The following is a 22266-nucleotide window of genomic DNA, read 5'->3' as shown; positions in this document are numbered from 1 at the left end:
GACAGAACTTCTTTCTTTCCAAGTTATCAGATTGAGCATGTCAGGAAATTTGTGCCATTGCATGTAAACACACGAAACTGGAGTGGAAATAATTTCTCGAATCCAATTTGCTAAAAAATGAACACAGGTGCAGTTCTTCTCAAATAAAGAAAGACAAATGAGAACAGGAAAGGTTTTGACATGCAGTTCTCATTCACTTCTACCAAAAATTTGCTTGGCTGGTGCAGGAACCATCGGTTTACTTTTCTTGGTACTACCTGATGGTTCATACTGACTTTGCAGTAGATAGGAGGCGAAGTAGTTGTCCAGGAGCTTTGCAATACATTGATTACATTGATTTTTTTTTGGGAGGGGAGTGGTTTTTGTTTATTTTTATTTAACTTTCTAATGAACAGAGAGAGTGACATACAAAAAGTCATTGTATTGTAATATATAAAAATTCATTGTAGTTCTGAAAGAAGAGTTTGTATTTGCCTGTATTTCTCTGGGAAGATGAAAAATCGGAGATTTCAGAGACCCCAGTCATTCTGCTCCATTATTGTCATAGCAACAAATGATCTTGAAGCACTGTATGCAACATCTATAGCCATTTGCAGTATAGCTCTAGCTACTAACTTGTTTCTGTTAATGGCTGGCATGAACCAGTCTCTGTAATCTCTGCAATTTAATTGATGAACCACAAAACAAATGGTCATAGTTAATAAAATTATATTTTGCCATCTGTGTCCAGTAATGAGAAAATCTGAATTATAGGAATGAAAAAGAATGAAGTTTTCTTCCAAACAGATCAATGCATCCCACCTCTTTGTCAGCATTAAATTAGATCTTATCTGTTGCTGTGTATTTCCCTCCTTGGTTGCCATGGCTAATGGGAGTTTCAGCCAAGATGGACAAGAATTCTGTTTGACCATGGGGAATGTAATACCTTTTCCTCTGTTTTCCTATGAGTCTGTGTAGTATGAGTCTACAATCTTATTTGGTCTGAGTGCATCCAAGTCTCACTTATAGGAGGACAATTTTGTTCAGCTCTGCAGTGTTATTTGCTGTTACAAAACCTTATCTATTTCTATAAAAGAAATCTAGGGGATATGTGCAGTTTTATTCCTAAAGCTCTGAAGGATTTCAAAATCAGCTGGAGCTGAAGGCAAATCTGGTGCTGCCACAGTATCTCATAAGGGTGATTACAACAGCAGAAAAGTACACCTTTGGAACATATATTCTGTTTTCCTGAGTTCACATTCTGAGCAGTTGGTTCTCTTGAGAGCAAGGATATAAATTGTGTGGACTCTCCATAAAGAGGCCACTACAATTTAAAGGAAAAACCAAAACAACAAACAACCCACCCCAAAACATTTTATAAATTCTCTAGGAACCTCTATATCATTAATTCCCACAAGAGATAGATGGTCCTAACACAGCAGATAGCAAAGTAATTTATGGTGATAACTTGATTACCTAGACCATGCCAAAGATTTGGACCATTTTCTTAAGCTTTAGAGAGGAAGACAGACTAAGGTAAGAAGGACAGTATATTATATCCACTCACGGGAGACAAAGAAGATGCAGTGCTGCTGAGCACCTTGTTTTGTGCAGCAGCACTATTCTTGTTCTACACAGTACCTTTCAGATTTTGAAATATTCATTGTTTGGATTAATATCTATGTCTAGGTCTCAGACAAGTCTTGATGGATCTCACTGTATTGCCAAAATACCTCCTCTTTTTTCACCACAGTACCATCAACCTCTGTTTTAGTCATCATCCGTTAATCTATAAAGTGCCCTTAATCAGTCATCTCTGACATTCCTATAAATTTCCCATCAGACATAACACATTACAGGCTATTTTTCATTCTCAGAAGGCAAATAAGAAAAACAGACTTGAGGTCTTGAATCACATAAACTGTGCAAAACAGCAGACTCCATTTCTAGTTTTTTTCCTGAAAACCACAGCCACGATTTGAGTAGCTCAGCAGCTACAAATAGGGCGTAAATGTCAGAAGTTGGGGTTCAATTTTGTGTATCAGGAGCTCTGAAAAGAGAAGTTTGTGTTCTGGGTTTCTCTAAAGGGAATGTGCAAACGGGCTGCGAGTGGCTCGGAAGCGATCGGCTGCGCTGTCCAGGGTCCTGACAGGTCCTGAAGACTCGATCCTGCTCTGAACTCCTAAATTACCTGGTTGCCATGGCTGACCTCTGGAAACGAACATCCAAGACTTTGCACAGGTTGCGTCCAAGCAGTCGAGATTTCTGCAATAGTTTCCTTTCCCATAAAAAGACACTGCAGTCAGAAGAGTGTTATGAACCTTAATTCACTGATATTTATGCAATATTTTGGAGGCTGTCAGAGCAAAAGTTAAAAAAAAAAAAAAAAAAAAAAAAAAGGTTTTCTTTAAAGACAGGCGTGAAATTTTCCCTTATTCCATGCTGAGAACTGTGCAGCATTCATAAATATGGAAAGACTGGTTAATATTTTAATTCTAAGCAACATCGATTTTTTAAAAAGGAGGGGGGGAGGAAAAACAAACAACATTTAACAATATGCAGCTGTTACTAATGAATTAAGAAGCTGATTAAAAATAGAATTATGGATATTAATGCATTATTGTAAACCATCATAATGCAGAAAATCTAAGTGGAGGGGAAAAGTATGTATTATAAAATCCTGAGGTTGCCAGATTTTGAGAAAGTAATAGTAGTCTTAAATTTTAACTAATTAGGAGTAAGTGTAAAATTGGATGCAATTAATGAGAAATTAAAAATAAATGGGAGAAAAATTATTCCTGAAACATATTTTCCTTTCATGCATACTCATGAAAACTCCTGAAATGGATGGTATCTCTCCTTTGTCTTCCTCCATGTTACACATTTATTTGAACATCAGAAAGGGTTGTTCAGAAAAACATACTTTCTGTAGAAAGGTCTGTCCACAATTCTAGGGAATTCTGAGTGAAAATATTTGACTGTGGGCCTAAGGCTGGCTTTTTTTTTTTTTTCCACTGGAAATGTCATGTAACTGGGGCCTTTTCAATCCGTGTTCATTTTCTCAGATTGTTCTCTGCTGCCACAGTATGGTGCTCAGCTGCTGTTTGAAAACATGAAAAAGAGGATCTTTATCAGAGACTGCAGTTCTTTTCATGTACCAATATGACTGGTTGCCATGTAAGCTCTCTTATAAAGAGTTTTAAAAAGGCTTTAAGCTGTATCTTATATTTCCTAAGAAGTGAAAAAAATAGTTTTCAATTAAGTACCTACTGCTTTACATTAAAAAGCTCCTGTCTCCTCGTGTTATTTGTATGTCATTTTGTCTTCAAAACAAAGATAAATATTGCTTTCAGTATTTGTGGATAATAGAAGCACTTCAACAGCAGCAGGCTTTTTCTATGAAAACACTCTTTTTTTGTCTTTTCCAGGAATATCAAAATCTTCTAAAATAAAATATGTTTGAATGCAACATGATGTCTTAAAATCAGGATGGCACTGGCCTCCTTTACATAGAAGTTTGATGTGCTTCATCACTCCACTATTCTTTGATTCAAAAATACTTTGCTAACAGCGCAGAAAAGTAAGGGACATTAATATCACACTGAAATCAACAACAGATCACAGTCTACACATAATATCTCTCAGCTGTGCTTCCTTACAGGTATTATGTTTTCATGAGCCTTACTTCCTCTCTTCAAGTATGTATCTTCAAATACTTGGGTCAACAGTAAGGATGCACTCAGCCAGCTGGGGCCACCTGAGCTACACTGCCTTGGTCTCTACTATCTTATAATCTACATCAAAAATATCTTCTTATGTCTTTATTTTCTCATTTCTATATGATATCTCCTCAAATCCCTTCTGACATGCAGGCAGAAGTCTTCTTAGAGCCAGCTTTTAGCTTTCAAGGCTTAAGGACAAAAGAGATAAAGTCTTACTGAACATGTGCATGGCAAAGACAAAGAACTCCAGGATTAGCACAAATCTCTTATGCAGAAGGCCTCAAATGCACACCTTACTCATACACTACTGAACAAAAAAAAGATTGCTGAGCAATGGTGGGATTCACTTTACACACAGACATTCAGCAAATTTAGAGAGAAGTGCAAAAAAGGGGGGTTTATTATTATTTTTTGCTGGTAGTCATGCTGTTATAGTGGTAAGTACAAGTTCTCAATGAAACATTAGGGCACCAGGCCTAAGTGCTGATTGTTTTGACTCCGGAGCTTAAAGACATCTTTACACATATGAAGCTTGAACCCACAAACTGTGCTGGTGACTTTACCATGTCTATTTAACATGCTTAAGCTTGAATCTACACTTAAGTGTTTTGCTGGATCGGAGCCACAATGCTCAGTTTACATAAATTATGTGAACAAGATTTTGCCTGAGGTATTTAGTGATTTTAATGCATTATACTTACATTCTAGAACTGGTATAAAGTTAAATCAATAAATAGTTCTTTCTTTGGTTAAGTTAAAAGGCATAAATTCAAATCCTTTTGACTGAGCAGACTTTGAAATTGTTAAATAAGTCTTCAGTCCCAAGGTTTTAGCCCTACAGGTAATGTGAACCAGGCTAACCATGTTCTGGGTCTACAGTCAAAGAATAAAGATTAAAATACTGCTCCAGCCCCACAGATGCATTACACAGTCACCACTCAGGAGATCTAAACAGAAACCAACTCAAACATAGCCAAAATCCCAGCAGAGTCAATGCAGTGAAGTGCTACGGGGCAAATGTAGTTAATAGCTCCACATAGCACGATTTCCCCTCCGTGAGAGTACATTCAGCATCACTATCAACATGGTAATTATTGCTTAATGCTGTGCTGCAAAGTGGGGAAAACAAATCTCTGGAAATGGAAGTGCAAGAAGACTGAAGGCATTCTAGGGTTTTCTCAGGGTTCTAAGGGCCTTACATACCCTCAAAATACACAATGGCCTGCAGGGCAACTAAATAAATTTTAAAACCATGAAAAAGCTTTATGTTGGTGTACACACAGGACCTCAGACTGAGGGGGTTTTTATGAGATTATATTAATTGGTTGTGTTATGTTATTTCCCAAGCACCAACTGAAAAACAGGGATTCTAGTCAGCACTGAAAATGGAAAGTAAAAATATAATCTTCATGTCCCCAGAAGCTTAGGGTGCAGTAACTAAAGGCAGCTGCCTAGATCTGAGGTTGAACTCTCTGTTTGGACAAAACTAGTAGGTTTCCCACTGGGATTAAAGTTACCCCATGGAGCTTTGTGACACTCAACCAAGTAGGAGAAAGTGCTGAGGACAGGAATGAGTAAAACCTGCCTTTTACTTGAAATCTGCCATTGCCATGAGAAAAGGAGTCAGACCCTGAGAAGCCTTCCTGCACCTGGCTGTTAGTTCAGCCATTTCAGGACATCTGACTAGATCATTAGTGCTCCCTTTCCAGGTGGACGCCTGGACAAGTAACATATTATTTCAACCTTTCAGAAAATGCAGGAGTATGTATTAAGGGATGGAGCAAACAGGGAACACAAAAGACAGAAGGACAAGGAAGACAAGTCCTATACCAGGATATGAAGTTGTAAAATGGCACTGAGACGGGGATATCGAGTGCCCAGAGAACACCACTACCTTGTGCAGCCCTGGTATTTAAAAGACCTCACAGCTATTTTGGATTTGCCCTTCACAACTCAAAGAGATAAGGGGAATGAATAGGAAAGAACAAAGCAGGATAAGTAACATAAGAGCAGAAAACAAATACCACAGCTTCTTTCTTCTAGCTATCTTAGGAGAGTATAAACTAAGTGGAAAGAAAAGGGAAGGTTAGATTTGAGGTAGAGAAAGGGCAAGCCAGATGAAGGACAAGTGTGGAGTAAAGGTGAGAAGAAGAGTCTGACTTGGAAATGGGAAGAGCCATGAAGCAAAAGGCCAACCTGAACAGCTACAAAAAGTCCAATGAAAACTTCAGAAAGGTCACTGACGTTCCAAAGGTTTCCCTGAGTGGCTACAAGATGAAAGGGTGAAGCTTGGGACCTGTGCATGAAAACAGTTTGCATAGACTAACTTTGCCACACATAATTCATTTACTGTCATTTCAGGAAGATTTTTTCTTAATAAAATTGATCATAATTTTTCTTTTTTCTTCAGATGATTTCTTACCTCAATGGACTTTTTGTGCTCAAAGCTTCTTTTTTGGTGAAGTGCTTTTTCCAAGAGGTTTTTTTTTTTTTAATGGTGAATGGTAGCTATAAAATGTGACCTGCAAAATGGACTTAGGATTTGAATCCCTCTTCACAATTTATGATTTTTTACTCATAGTCAGATAAAGAGCAGTTAAAGCAAATCTTTCTAGAAATTATTTTACTTTATCAAACAGTCTTCTTTCTGTAATTTAAGAAACAACCAGCTTATGCATTTAGGAACCTTGCATGATAATAGCTGCAAATTATGATGTTATTGAGTTTGTTTGTTTTCAAAAACTATACATTATTGCCAACTTAAACCAAATTATTTATTTATTGGTTTTACCATGAGCCCTTGTATATACCCTAGAGACAGATGGCAACATTCAACAGTAACATCATTTCACCTATCCTTCCCACTCTGTGATTCCCACAGGCCAGGCTATCTCCCAGAACTCCCTTTAAATTGTAACAAAGAAATTTTCCTTAAAACTGATGGTATAGAATAGTCCCCTGTAATTTTTCATGTTATTTATATAATCTCCCTGGTAGCACACTGTGCTATTATACGCTATAAATCATATTTTATTTTGGAAAGAACTGCTGGTGGTGTTATTTTTAGGTCCAAATCTACTTCTGCTGATATCCAATCCAGCTAAGAAAATAGCTGTAGGAACATTTAAAATTTCACATACAGTGTTGGGATGACATCCATATTATTAATGTTTTGGGAACAGCAGTACTATAGGAGTAAAAAATACACCAGTGACTAAAGAGAATGTGTCCTGAACATATACACAGCTGAGCTTTTATACTACCGAGAAATGAGAAAGGAGATTTACTTTTCCTAAGCACATTTCTGTGGCCTTTTTCTGGCCAAGTAAATTGCCACAAATTACATTTACATGACATTTCAACCTAGTTACAGTCAAATCCATTGGAAAATACAGTATCTGACACCAACAGGATTTCAAAGGTACCTTACATCACCCAGAAGCCTGTAACTTCTATTTTTTTTCAAAGACCAAGAGTATACTTTTCTTTTACAGAGCTGTTATTACATAACCTAGAGTTGAACGCAGAAATGGGAAATTTAACCTTAGAAAAGCTGCCTATTTTCTTTGCTTCATGCTTTAAAATGTTCATAACTGAGCACTTAAAAATGGACCAGTAGAAAAGGGTAGAACTGATCAAGTATTTTTACCAGGGTACGAAGTCATTTAGTCAGTAAATAAAGGAAATTTGATCAACGAACCGGCAATGTGACATCTGGTGTGCAGTTTCACAGTCTTAGGGCATCATTCTGCTCTCTCTGGTACCAGCATGATTCAGGAGTAACTCATGTAAATTAAAAGCACACCCCAAAGTGGTGTGGAGTCAGGAGGAAGCACTCTGTGTTTCAGTCTGTGTCTTTCAGTGCTCCGTATCTGACTTAAGAGATCGGCTCATTTACAGAGCCCTACATTAGACATATTGCCTTCTTGTTTTAAAATATGTGTGTTTAATATTTAATTTAACAGAATTCCATATTCCAGTCTCTGTGTACTGTGCAAGTCCCTTTGAGGCTCGTGGTTTGTACGTGCAGCCACAACTCTCCTCCAGTGTAATTTGGAAGCACCATTGCCTAATGGAGTGAAAGGAAGTATCTGGCTCTGATTAATCCTGGTTCTCTTTGGAGTGAGTAATGAAAATAATGCCCAGCCACTGTCAATTTGTAAAGTGGGCTGTAGGAGTTGAGCCAGGCTGTCCAAAACTCATTTAATTTATTATGTGTGTCCGTGGAATGCTGGTGGAGGTGTAGGTCTCATCAATTGCCCACACACTTCAAGCACACACAGGCAATTTGAACTACCAGCTTCAAATGACAGCACACTCCAAAATTTTGCCAACTCCAAAAAAATTGTTATAATGCTACACACATAGGTATTGCATGTGAGACTGAATAGGTATCATAAAATAGGTACTGTAAATTCAAAGTGTACCTGTGCTTATATTTTCACGGAAATACAAAAATTATTTTTAAATCTACTGTGCAGTGAAATACTGCAGAGTATTTGCTCAGAGGAGAGACGCATCAATAATATGCAAAAAAGTAATTCCACAATTTTAAAAAGTGCTCACAGATTTTGAACTTCTGATCTGTTGGGGCAAAGCAAAGAAAATCTGAAGTTACCAAGGCCAATAACAGCAGAATGAAAATAGCAGTTTAAATGGTACCTGGGTGACCATATCAGCTCACTTGCAGGAGAGACTATTTTCAAGAACATTTGGCACATCTGGAATATGGGATAGCTCTCTGAAGTAGAGAATATCAACATTAAAAGGTCAGAAATAGTACAGCTAAGTTATCCATTTAAATGGGAATGGGAAACTTTGCCATTTGGCTCTGAACCATTTTGTCATTCTGCATCCTAATGACAATTACATGTCCCATACTGATATTTCACTTTCAATTTTCATAGAATTAGTGATAGTATTTCAGGAGTTAACAGAGGCAGAGTACTTTCTTTAGAGAAGATATGAAATTAGATTAGAAATTAGATTGCCTTGAAAACATTATATGCAGCAAAATGTGCACTCAGAAAGCCTCCAGGAGTAATCCTCTAGGCATGGTTTCTTGTGACTTGAGTTTTGCTTTTCCACAACAAAGAGAAAAAAGAAAAAAAACCAAAACAGCTTCAAAGATCTGTGGTGAGATTCTGTCATCTCCAAGAGACACAGCTCAAAACCACACGATCCAGGAGAAGTGAAAGAGTTTCAAACCCTTCCCCAGCCTCACAATCACAGACTGCAGCAGGGGGCTGTGAAATCCCCCTGGAACAAACCCGAGGGGAGCAGCAGCGACCTGGCAGCTGGACAGATGTGCTGCAGCCTTCCCCTTCCATGGTTTCCCTCCCCAGCTCCGTGCCCAGCGTGAGAGTTTGTCCTCAGACGGCATCTTTGAATTACCTCTCACCAGGAGCTGCCAGGGTATCGTCCCTTGGCCAGGAATAGAGCTTCTAAGGGCCTCTTTATGCCAATCTGATTCCTCTTATCTTACATAAGGGGCCAGGGCAGGGACAGAGCTCGCTTTCTTAGCTCTAAATCTATCCTATATGGCACGCAATTCTCCAAAGTACAGCCAGCTTCTGCTTTTATGGAGCACTGTGCAGTGAAGAATGAAGGATCCTGTTTTTCACCATTTAAAGATGTATGATAGCAACAAAGCTCTATGTTAAAATATTTAACTCGCAGAGAACTTATGGAAATTGTCTATTCAAGCTCAGCAAAGACATTAAATTACCAAGCTGTTCTAGGACAGTTGTGTGTGGAGAAAAGCCAGAAATGCTCTGAGATTGTAATGTTGCTCACAAAGATTACAGCATGAGCCTGATTCAGAAGCTTTTTTATACAGCTTGGTGAGCTGCAAAATGTTACCATATCAATTTCTGCAAAACATACTGTGTGTGTACATATAGATATAAAAGCAGGACTTATACACAGCACATTTCCTGCCACATTTTGAGTGGCATCTGTTTGTTTAGTGTGTTGAAATATGAAAAATAATATTTAGCAACTACTGGTAACACAATGTTAACAAGATTTAAGAGTATAGCTCTGTCTGTCAAAATGCAGATAAAAGACAAATCCTTCTATCTCTATGTTTTAATCAGTCAGATCAGAGGTTTGATGAATATGCAAATGTGACTGTTTATACACTAGTTTCAGAGTGAAAGGAAACAAATTCAGTTTCATTATAGAATTAATGAGAGCTCTGTCCTCTAAGATTAAGAATTAAAGCCCTACACACATTTAGATGATAGTGCTCTTTCTGCCCAGCCTCTGCAGATTTTACTTTTCTACTTTTTAATACCCCTTTCCCTTATAATTGTTTGTCCCCCTAATTGAAATGATCAATAATTAATGCCAGTTCGTGGATATGCAATAGTCATCTTTAGAACAAGAACTGTACTTAACCTACAAAAAAGGGTTAAAAATTATTTCTTTTGTTAATTCTGTTTTTACTCTTGCCTGTAAGTTAATTTTTTCCTCCAATTTTATGCCACCATAGGAATCTCAATGGCCTGCTTCAATGATGGAAGCCTTTTATTTGTTTCAGTGCAGGGTATGCACATGATTTCATTTCGATGTTCACAATATATGCTGGGTTTCTTTTCAAAGCTGGGATCAGCAGCCTTCACAGCTTTCTGATTCTGAAACACACACTACAAGTTTAGACCAAATCAAATCTCAGAGAAAAGATTAAGAGTGTGGTACAAGTGCATTATAAAGTCTGAGAAAGCAAACACTTTAAAAAAAATATTTGAGCTATTATTTTTTAATCTGATGATTTCTGAGTTGACACGGGAGTGGCTGAGTCATGCTTGCCAAATCCCCTGGACAGGCAACATTTCAGACAAAGATTATAGCAAAGTGAGCAGAAGTTCAGCCTTACCATTAACCCTCCTTCCTGCTCCAGAAGAACTATGACACTTCATTTTATGTGGCCATTAGGATTTGTACAGAGACCACTAAATCCCTTCTAATTGCAAATCACCAAAGAACAAATTTTTAAGAGAAAACAAAATTGCTAGTTTGTGAATGTTTTGCATTATTTTATCAAGAAAAGTTATCTTCTTGGTCAAAACCTCCATATTTCTTTCTGAATAGAAAAGCTCTTACAGAAAGACAAATGGTCAAAGTACTCTAAAAATCACATTTCTTCAGTAAAGCTGTTTCAGTTTTGTCTTTTAATGTCTTTGGAGGTGAACTGACCCTACACAGGAATCTAGCATTGCCTTGACTATAGCAAAGGAAATATTTTATGTGAAATTAAATTAGCATTTGTCTATATTTCACCGTGCAAGTACACTTCCTCCTGTGTCATTGATAGCAAGAAAACAAATACGTGTTTGTGGCTACTTTAGCAAGGATGATGAACGACACTCTGGGAGCATTTAAGGCTAGACATCCATAATGAATCCTGCTGGGAAGCGTGCCTGGTACTCACCACGCTGAGCCCCAGCAGTTCCCTGCAGAAGTAGTCCATGTTCCTCCTCTGGAGGTTGTCCAGGTAGTGCTGAAGGCGAGTGTAGGTGTAGGGGTAGCAGTAGGCAAACTGGTAAGTGTCGTCCTCCCGGTCGAAGCAGAAAGCAAAGGACATGACATAGTTCCTCCTGTGGTCTGGGCAGCGGTAGTAGTACACGTTTTTGGAGGGGATTCTTTGCCTGAGAAACAAAAACACGCATGGATATGTATTAATTGATGCATTTCAACACAGACATAAAAAATCTAAACCAAAAGGGCCATGTGAGATTCAGACTTCCTCCAATGTAAAGGAGCAGCTTGAACAGCTCAGGAGCTGGTCAGGAGATCCCAGAGCCTGTGTTTGGGAGCACTTTGTGCAGACCAGGGCTGTGGCAGCTCTGGGGCCACTGTCACCACACTCTGCCCAAGCTGGCAGAGTCACCAGAGCAGGGAGAGTGTCAAACAAGCAGGGAAACCCATTCCCACAAAGTGAAAAGGATGCACAGGGTGTCCAAATATCCCCTACTTCACTGTCAGGCTGCCGAAACCTCCCACCACTCCCAGCTCAAACACCGGCTCCAGCCAAACCTACACCCTTTCTGACAGTTCAATTCACCAGCAGAGAGGGGGCACAGCTAATGAGGGAATGGCAGTATAAGCCAAAACTGACAAAATATTACTGAAATTCAGAACATCTTTATATATATATATGTATATATATATATGTATATATATATATGCATGTATATCCATAATAGTTAGGATACATATCAACATCTAGCCAATAAATGGAACAAAAGATAAATTCTTGAGCTTAAAAAATAAACAATTAAAAAACTCATACAGAAAACCTTCAGGTATGGAAAATAACCATGTCTTAAAATAGAAACAAAGGAGAAAAGAGTATTTTTTCCCATTCCAAATTGGACTGCTGTCCTCCTTGACATTTCTGGTTTATCTGACAAGATAGCATTGAATATATGTGGTGGTAAATTATTATAATAAAGACATTTATGTCATTTTTATCAAGGTGGTATCTCTTTGAGGAATAACAAATATCTGCCTGCAATCTCTCATACAACTCCACTTATTTTCTTACTTTTCAAGGGAAAAAAGTAATATTTCAGAAGTGGGGCAAAAACTTGTTCTATGGATGAGAGATGTTCACTATTTCTGTTTGTATGCTTTGTTCATTTCTTAGGTGGAATTTCCAGCTTCATTCAGACAGGAATAGTCTTCAATCATGCCATGCACTTGTAATTTAATGTAAGTAACTCACCAGTCATGTTTGGCAACAAAATGCTATGGTCCTGCAGACTCTACCTGATTCAATTACACAACCTTATAAACAGGTCTCATCTAATGATTGAAGCAGATCTCAGCTAAACTGGGATCATGGTGAGGGGAAAGCATAACAAGATTTGCAGACATAGCACCAGTAATGTGTCTCTATGTAATCATTCCAAGAAGCAGAGCTCAGTTTTGGCCTCTCATTGCTAACATGGAGTAGAGGACAAAACCCTCTCATTATACACAGGTACATGTTTGCCAATTAGCAGCAGTTAACGAGTCTGACCAGCAAGATTCAGGATCTACAAAGAGAAACAGAAAGGAATTGAGATCTTCTTGAGAAAGCAAAATAAAGAACCAGTGAAGCAGTTAATTACACTCAGTAAAAGAATTTATCTGCCCTTTTTAATGCCCTGCTTCATGAACATTCAGGGCCTCAATAACTTCACCATCATGACTGAACATGAGCCAGCTGTGCCCAGGTAGCCAAGAAGGTCAATGGTACCTGGCTAGTAGCAGCAGTGGTGTGGCCACCAGGACCAGGGCAGTGAATGTCCCCTGTACTCAGCACTAGTGAGGCCACACCTCGAATTTAGATTGGATAATAGGAAATATTTCTTCAATGACAGGGTTGTAAAGCATTGAAGATGCTGTCCAGGCACATGGTGGAGTCACCATTCCCAAAGGTATTTCAAGGATGTGTAGATGTGGCACCTGGGGATGTGTTTTAGGCAGTGCCAGCATAAAAGTTGCACTCAATAATATTAAAGGGCTTTTCCAACTTAATGAAATCTATGATTTCATTATTTTTTTTGTTAAACAAGACACTTGCTCATTACTGAGATCTGGAAATTATATTTAACACACAAATATAAAAGACAGGAAAACAAACCTTTTATTTTTTTTAAAAAGTACCAGCAGGGAAAAAAATGCCACCAGCCATCTGCATGCAGCACTCTTACCTAATGGCTTTCTTCAGTATCTTAACATATTTCTATCATTCACCCTCACTCTGGAGTGCTATAGGACATCCCTCATTTGATCTCAAATCAAGCAGATGATATGGCAGTGGGTAAATGTATTCCAGCTCCCAGTCCTCAAACCGTAATGCAAGTTTAAACAGTATGTTGCTGAGTTGTTGAACTTTATTTGTTTCCAAATTAGCACGGGAAAAATAATAAAGGACAAGCTTCAGTTTGTGCTATAAAAATTTCATGTAAAATGAGACCAATAGGAGGAAATTCAGGATTTTAGAAAGGCTAATGGTAATTGAAATTCATCTGCTGATAGTTAATGTTTAAATGACACATAGTTCTCCTTGGTTCAATAACTTTCTACTTTTAAGCAAGTTGAAGACAACTTTGTTAATGTATTAAAGGCACTTTTGATATTTCATTCGCTTTCCCCTTCATTATAAAAGCTAAGCATCTGTTTTATTATCCACTTTGACACATCACTTTATGGCTGCATTTGGCTATTATGGCTAATCTTGATGTCTAGGACATCTGGTATTGACATTTCACTATCTGGTGTCTGACACAACAGCAGAAACCATCCTCAGTTCCCAGGTTTAAATTCACCCTCCCAGGGCAAAAAGTGCCCAAACTCTTAATTCAAACCATATCTTCCAAAAATAATTATAATAGTACTCCTGTCACTGCTAATCTATTTTTATCTCTCCTAGCACTTTGTCACTGCTAATCTATTTGTGAGTCATATAGAGAAAGAGAGTTAGCGTTTAGATACCAACAACACATCTTTACACACAGGAGCTTAATCAGATTGAGATCTTATCAGGGAATTAAAGAAGAAAAGAAAAAAGGGAGAGGAAAGGAAAGAAAAGAGACAAAGTGCAAGATATCACCAACTGAGTTTTTGATAACAAAAAGACATTGCTCAGTTCTTGAATTAACCTTTGTGTCCTAGACACACTATTGTTTACTCTTTCCCTTTTTTGTTCTATGCCTTCTGGAAAAGGACACCCACACACTGTGGCAGCAGCTGCTCCTATTAATTTAAAGCTATTACAAAAATTAAAATTAAACCCAATTACTTTGGCTGGTTTATAGCTGGGGAACGGCTTAGTCTGATTGTTCCCTCTGGTTATGGACAAAAACAATATTCCTACCTACAGGCAGCTGCCAGTGGAATACTAATGCATCTAGGGCCTGGCAGGAACAGATTCAGAATGCATTCTAACTGCATTTCTTACTAAAGAAAAATATCTTATCATGGATCTGCAGAAATGCACCAACTTCTGACGCTGTGAGTCACAATGGAGCTGATTTGTAGTTAGAGGTGGGAAGGCAAAATGATGGTGGAAACCTCAATGCTCTGATTTGTCCCTTTGCATTTCCAGGCAGCTCAGACTCAGCAATGCATCCTGCTAATTGATACACAACTGCCTGGATCTCTGAGCTCCTGAATGGTTATTTGAAGGAGAAATAACCACTCCCAGCCTAAGTGCAGTCACAGAGAATAACGTGCAAACAACTCATTTCCAGTCTGTTTTCTAGATGCATTTAAAGAAACAAAGCTTGATATTATACATCAGTTTGACACAAATTCAGAATGTCTAAAGATAAACACAAAACTCTTCCTTGTCCAAGGAAGAAGGAAGCACAGAAATGGGGAGTCTCTCTCCATTTTGATGCTAATTGTCCAGTGCCAAAATCTTGAGCCTTTGAGTGTCCTCTCCTCCTATCTGACAAGACAGCACTCCCAACCCAGTGGATTTGTTGGTCCAGGTGTGAGTGTGCTTGTGCTTGCCTGTTCCTGTCTCCTTGCTTCAGTGCAGTCTGGAGTCAGGACATTTGCTCTGTTTTGGTACTGTGCAATAGGATCCAATTTGTCAGTGTACAAAAAAACAACAATTCGAATTGTAGTCCTTATCCAGTATCAAAAACCTAATGACTTTAGAGGTCCCTGATTTTACTCTTTGGTATTACAAGAGGCAGTAAGGAGTATAATACAGAACTTCAAAAACTTTATCCTAACTATACTTCTAATTCGAATGTAATTTTAACTTCAACTCTAAGAATTTTGATTTTAAACTCAAACTTTAGTATCTCTCCTGCTTCTTTCTCTCTCTCTCTCTTTCTTTCTTTCTGTCTTTTCCTTCCTTCCTTCCTTCCTTCCTTCCTTCCTTCCTTCCTTCCTTCCTTCCTTCCTTCCTTCCTTCCTTCCTTCCTTCCTTCCTTCCTTCCTTCCTTCCTTTTTCTTCTCTTCTCTTCTCTTCTCTTCTCTTCTCTTCTCTTCTCTTCTCTTCTCTTCTCTTCTCTTCTCTTCTCTTCTCTTCTCTTCTCTTCTCTTCTCTTCTCTTCTCTTCTCTTCTCTTCTTTTCCTTTCCTTTCCTTTTTCTGCTACTTTTTGCTTTTCCTTTTGAAAACAGGGAGTAAATAAATTCTTTGGGGGACAAACACTGGGGGGTACTGGTGGTACTGCTTTGTGGCATCTAAGTTTTAAACATCCAAGGGTGCTAATCAAATCCTCTTGTGCCACCTCAGCACAAATAATTACAAAATAACAATTTTTGGAAGGCTTTCCTCTCCCTATTGCATCACCAAAGCACAGAGCTCCGGCCCAGCCAAATTCCCAATGACTTTAATGAGCAGCATAAACAGTCTTTGGACTGCTTTTAATATGGCACTCACAAAGTAATTACTCAGTTCCTTGCCTCCACAGGATCGGGTTAGACATACCACAGTCAGTAGACTTCGAAGTAAAATGATGATCTTTGGAGCAAAAACAAAAAACTGCAGGTGCTGTGAAAAATCGATGGCCAAAAGGAAAATTAGGGGATCTGAGTTGTAGAGAAATGCTCAGGTTGTGGTGCAGCGTTAGCTGTGGTGACACACTGTGGTGATCATTTCCAATTGCCATCACTTTGCATGGGTAGGGATAATACTTCACAAAATTACAAATTTCCAAGCCTGCCTATAGAACTCAAAGGGGTGGGCCTGAGTCACAGCCTCAGACAAAATTAAGCCTACTGACCCAAAACTGATTCTCATTCAACTGTGAAAGCTAACCTCCAGGTTTTTACTGACATTGTCCCACATACGAGATTTGGCTACTCTCTGAGTGCTTAAATTTTAGTCCTAAAGTTGGATGCCCCCAGTCATTAACTGCAAGAAATCCAACAAGCTCTGGACAAAAGCTAAGGATGTAAATCATGTGCTGAAAACTCCTCTTCTGGGAGGCAGCCCTTTCCCTCTGAAGGCCTTCCTGACTACTTTCTCTGCCGTCTAAGCCGTTATTTTTCTTTTTGCTTATTCCTGTTGACAAGTGGAGCTGACCATCTTCAAAATTCTTAGCTTACTTGTGACAAAATAAGTTTGTAGGGTTTTTTTCTTGCACATAATTTTATATTTGATTCACAGAGCATGGAGTGACAGTGAATATGTCAGATGGTGTTAAATATTTTTTGCAGACAACTGAATGGGTTTTGGCACAGCTAACTCAGTTCCAGACACTGAAAATAGGTCCTGCTTTTATTCTTCCTACTCTGTATTACAATGTTCCCCAAATATTTTCATAACAAGACCTCAAGGTTTTCCACCTCTTACAGTACCTGGTTTCTTCTTCTTAAGTATAAAAATCAAAATACTATGTAATTTGATTTCATAAAAATCAGAAACTACACATTAAACATGCAGTTTTCATATTTTATTTAAAATAATTAAGCAATCTCTATCAAAATTGTGCGGGAATTCAAATAATGAACTGTACAAAGACTGCTTGTAAAGTCTCTTCATTCTTTACAACCTCAAGGAGAAAACACTGCATTTTTAACCAATTTTCCCCCTAAAATTCTATTAATTCATTAAGCCTTTTTGTTTGTTTGTTTGTTTTTGAGAGAGAGAGAGCAAGCTAGCATGTAAAATGTTTACAATAAACATGGTGTTGGGTACCTGTATCAGCACTAGTCCTTTTTTTTTATGAAACCAGCATATCAGATGAATCAGCCTCATGAGAGTATTCTGAATATACATTACTCCTTTTTTACTACTTGAAAGCCAAAACCTTGAATTAGATTTTTGTGAGCAAATGCTAAGGAGAATTATTTCCCAGATTTTATACTTTGGATGCATTCAGGAGGAACTTGCTAAAAAAGGTTTCTATCCAAACTGTGTCTTGAACACAGTGCAGTGTTCTCTCAAGGAAAACTCTGCAGTAAAGAGAAACAATAAACAAAATCACAGCAGTGGGAAATGTCCTTGGTCCTTTGTTTACACAAGTGTGGTCCAACAGGCCAGTCTTGTAGGTCCTACAATAACAAAAACATAAATAAACCTTTTCTTCCTAAAACCAGAGGGAATCAGTGGAGTTCATTACTCTTAAGGGTGACAAGAATTGGTGAGGAAAGGGTGCACCATGTGGGAAGCACAGGGAAGAAGCAGGGAAGGGTCATGATTATGAGATCTGAAGCAATGCTGAAAACCTGTCCCCAGGTTCTGCTGGCAGAAATGAAGTCACCATCCTTCAGTCTGCCATAATAAGGAGAATGAAAGGGAGAGCTGACAAAGTATAAACTGACGAGAAATAAATTTTTTAATGACTGAATTAATTTTAAGTAACTTCATATGAGATAGGGAAACACTCCATGTCTCAAATGGAGAAAAGTCCTGGTTTCAGCTTCTCCAAAACTCAATTTGGTTTTATGGGAGGAGGTTTCATTCAATGCCTGCTATTACTCCTCACTTGTCTATCTCCCCTAAACATGAAATTTGTCCAAAAAAGTCAAAATTTGTCACTCTTTTGACAAAACTCTTTAGTATGTCTGAGAGTAGCTGTCAGCTGACAGCAAAATCCAAAATCTTCTGCCAGCAGCAGGTACAAGTAGGATTTCCAGTGGATTTCCCTCCTGCCTACCCTCAGAGCCAAAGCTACTCCCCCTCCATCTTTTGTTTATTCTGTCCAGTTGCTAAATCTTAAACTGCAGTGACTTTCCTCTGAAGCAGTAGCTCCAATACTGCAATTATTCTACAGAAACTCTCTTTTAAACTGCAGGGATAATGAATGGTGCTGATTTTTCCTTCTGTTGAAATATGATTTGCCTACTGACCACAGGTATTCCAGCCATGGATTGTTTCAATAGAAATATCTCTATGCAGCGTATGTAAATTACAAAAAAGAAAGAGAAGGAGAAAAGCCAACTTTTCACAAAAATACTAGTTAGCCATACATGTGTTGTGATCCTCTGAAGATATCATGACTGCAAGAGGAGGATGCAGGGGCCAGCATTTATGTCCTGAAATGCAGCTACCATGAGAAAAAAAAAACCCAAAAACTGATTAAAAATAAAATTTAAATATACTTGAATTGGCAAATGAGAATTTGTCATAAAAATCACTGATTAAGGTAAGGAAAAAGGGAAGTGAAGTAGTGACACACCACTGTAGTTCCACAGTTTGAAATGTAGAAAAGAAAAACAAAAGTATTTTGAAGAAACTGAGAAAGAGTAGCCACAAATGCTGTAAATAAGTGGAAAAATTTAAAATAATAAAGTCAGCATAAATAATGTTGAAAAAGGTGAGGACAAGAAATGTTCCACCTCAGCACAATGCCTGTCCTGGCTTTGACCTGTACCAGACTCTGGCCATAAAAAAGCAACACTCCTGACAACTTCAGGAGACAGTTTGAATATACTGACATCAGGGAGAAAAGAAGCAAATAAAATCCAGAAGAATGTGTATCACTGACTGCATTGGAAAAGAAGGTAGGTCAGGAGATAGGGAGAAGGGACAGGATTGCACACCATGAGCACACCAGCTTCAAACTGCCCAGGAACAAGGTAATGGAGTGACTCAAAATAAATTCCCTTTTAGGCCTTTGCTTTGTCTACTAGCTCTGGAAAGAAAAATCATTCTAGGCAGAATCACAACCTGGACAAATTTTAGGAAGGTCTGCTTGGTGAGAAATAGTTAATTCTTACTAAGAATCTCTTCAAAATGCATTTATTACAATTTTTTTTTCGACAGAAAATTCAAATTATTTCCAAAGAATTTTACTGAACAATTTGTCCATTAGCATAATAATTTAACATCTTCAAGACCAAATTCATCATTTTACTCCATAATTCTTTCCTGTCTCCACTATAATCTGACATACAATCCCTCCAGATTATGTTGACTGGAAGACACATACTTTCAGGATGATCCAGGCTGTGAAACTGAGTCCTTATGATGTTTGGAGCATGTGTTGGCCTGGGAATGAGGGACCAACCTCAATCCCAAATTCAAGTCCCTGAACTGCACTACCAGTAGACCACTGGGTCAGCTCTAATAGCCTCTTAGCCTCAATTACCTAATTAGCCTTTTCTTCAGTCTCCTCTTCTCCCTTTCCCATCTGTTCATCTATTCCCACCACTCCCTGTTCTTCTGCAAGAATAATTTTTTAAATCTATGTTAACTTCATTTAGGTTAGTCTCAGGTGACTTCTCTATGCAAGAATAATTTATAAGTCTCATAAGAGCCCCAAGTTGAAGAAGCTTTTCAGTAACATATGAATTCTGAAACCCATGTTTAAAATGTGGATGATTTCAACAGTCTAAATACAAAGTTGAGATTTTTAATTTATGTCTTTTAGATGTGAATTTTAAGTAACTACCAAAGGAAGGAGAACAGATAGAAAAGAGGTTTTTGCCAATTGTAGCTTGGTTGACACTGAACTGCCCTTAGCAAGATCTCAAACCCTCTGGAAGCCTTTGCCTTCCCAAGTATATTATTCCTGATAAAGATCAGTGCATCTCTGATAGTAGATGATGTATGAGCAGGATAAAGACAAAAGAAAACAGGAAATTGTCATCGTGGACCAGACTTTGTTAGCTGGGGGAACTTCCCCATAATATTTTGCTTTATCCTCTCATCTGTCTACACACAATGAAGACTGAGTTCAGTAATTCATTTTTAATGCCCCATTTCTTACGCCTTCTAGCACCTTGTTCATTTTTTCTACCATAACAGCATCTCAAATGACTTCTGCTGTGGAACTGCCAACAGCAATGTTCAGGGCTTTTCCCTTCAGTCAGACGATAAGGTTTTTGTGTGGCTTCCTCCACAGACTAACTTCTCATTTATCAGGAATGAACCTTCTTGCTAGATCACCCAGAAGTTTGCAACAGTGTGCTGGAGGCTTAAATTACTTAAGTAATTACACATCATTTGTAAATGTTACCACCTAATCCTTCACCTCTCTCTCCCCAGATCATTAATAAAGATATTTAGCATGTGACCTGATAGCTAACTTTAAGAAACACAGCTGCTGGCCTTTTACTGGGATGAAAACTGACCACTTAGCCCTCTGCCTTTTTGTTTCCTTGTCGGGTTTTGATCTATGGGGATACTTGCCCTGTCACCATATGTGACTACTTAGCCTTTGCAGCACCGTCTTGTGACAGACTTTGTCACATGCTTTTAAAAAGTCAAAATACATTATGTCAGGCAGCTCGTCTCATAAGCCTGGGAGCTGAAACCCAAAGGTGAGGAAACATTCCCAGGAATTCCCAGGGGAAAAATGCACCTTGGCATCCTGTGCAATCAAAGGGAGATAAACTGGAAAGGTTGGTGAGAAAGCCAGAAACACCTTCCTTTGGCACATATTGCAACTCTACATCTAAGTAAAATTATATTTTCTCTGTTACACAGGGAATTACTTCATCACAAGAAGAAAATGTGGAAAAGCCCACGTCAACCAACTGTCCAAGTGAGTCAAACTAGGAAGACTATATAGCAACAAAATAAAAAGGTTACACCATAGGGAAAAAAAAATTAAAGAAAAAAAAATTGAAAAAAAAAAATGGGGGGAATAAAAAGGAAACTTGACTTAAAGCCTTCTGCAAGACATGTGAGTGCCAGAAGCTGTTTAAGCCTCTCTTAAGAACTGAAAGCCTGTGCCTGTTCTCAGCACTGTGCTTACTTTTCCAAGGGTTGAAACAACAAAAGGAGCAGCAGAGGGATGGGAGCTGATGGGAGCAGGGCACCATGGACTGCAGAGCACCCCGAGCTGTGGCCAGCAGCACTGAGTGTGGCCTGCAAGGAAATGCTGGGGGAGTGAAGAGCAGCTAACAAAACAAAATATTGGTGCAGTTATACCTCAGGAACTGGTTATTGCTGTTCTGAACATCCAACCTGCCAGAGTTCTCTTTGATCCTCTTCAGGAAAACACTGTTTATTTTACCACCCAATTCTTTTTTTTTGAGAGGGGGAAATTCTCTCTCTGAGCACCAGTGAGCTCAGGACTGGTTTCTGGGGAAGGGATGATGTCAGCATGTCAGCAGATGACTCCCTTAAATTCAGACATTTCTTTTGTTGCTGTCAATCAAGTCCAGGGGAAAAGGGTTATCTAACTTATCTAACTCTTTTTATTCCTCTCTCTCTCCTGTGTGGCTGTGACAGGGCACTGGCAGAGGTGGGATGCTGGGCTAGAGGGAATTTTGGTGTGATCCAGGATGATCATTCTAATTCCTTTTTATGGGCACATTCACAGAGTTCTAAGCAATGTAGTGAGACATGGTTTTCCTTTGCTGAACCTGTTCTCATTAGAGTCTCTCACATCACGATCTTCCAGGTGTTTTATTATTCCCTTTTAAATTCCTGCTTCGACCATTTGCAATGTGCAGATGCAATGCTTACTGGTCTAAATATAGGATAAACCCCAGATACTTGCCAACTCTCTGGAAAAGAGCTTGGTTTTAATGAGAGTGCATATCTTCGTTAGCAGTTCAGCTAACTCCTTCCTAATCTTCCTCAGAATTCTTTTATACATAAATCATGTGGGACTGATGATTTACTACTTTTTAATTAATCAATTTGCTCCATCT

The 22266-nt window shown here is 38.5% G+C and overlaps 1 protein-coding gene across 1 annotated transcript in view; it reads right to left on the bottom strand.

The window, feature by feature from the left end:
- Positions 1-22266, bottom strand: part of LOC116999979 (BEN domain-containing protein 5-like) — a 555607-nt gene that overhangs the window by 195190 nt on the left and 338151 nt on the right. The window contains 1 exon segment of the mRNA XM_033067182.2: positions 11137-11353. Coding sequence (XP_032923073.1) covers positions 11137-11353 — 217 coding nt within the window.

This window comes from Catharus ustulatus, chromosome 9, assembly GCF_009819885.2.
Source record: "Catharus ustulatus isolate bCatUst1 chromosome 9, bCatUst1.pri.v2, whole genome shotgun sequence".
Taxonomy (NCBI): domain Eukaryota; kingdom Metazoa; phylum Chordata; class Aves; order Passeriformes; family Turdidae; genus Catharus; species Catharus ustulatus.
This window is presented reverse-complemented; position numbering and strand designations above follow the sequence as displayed.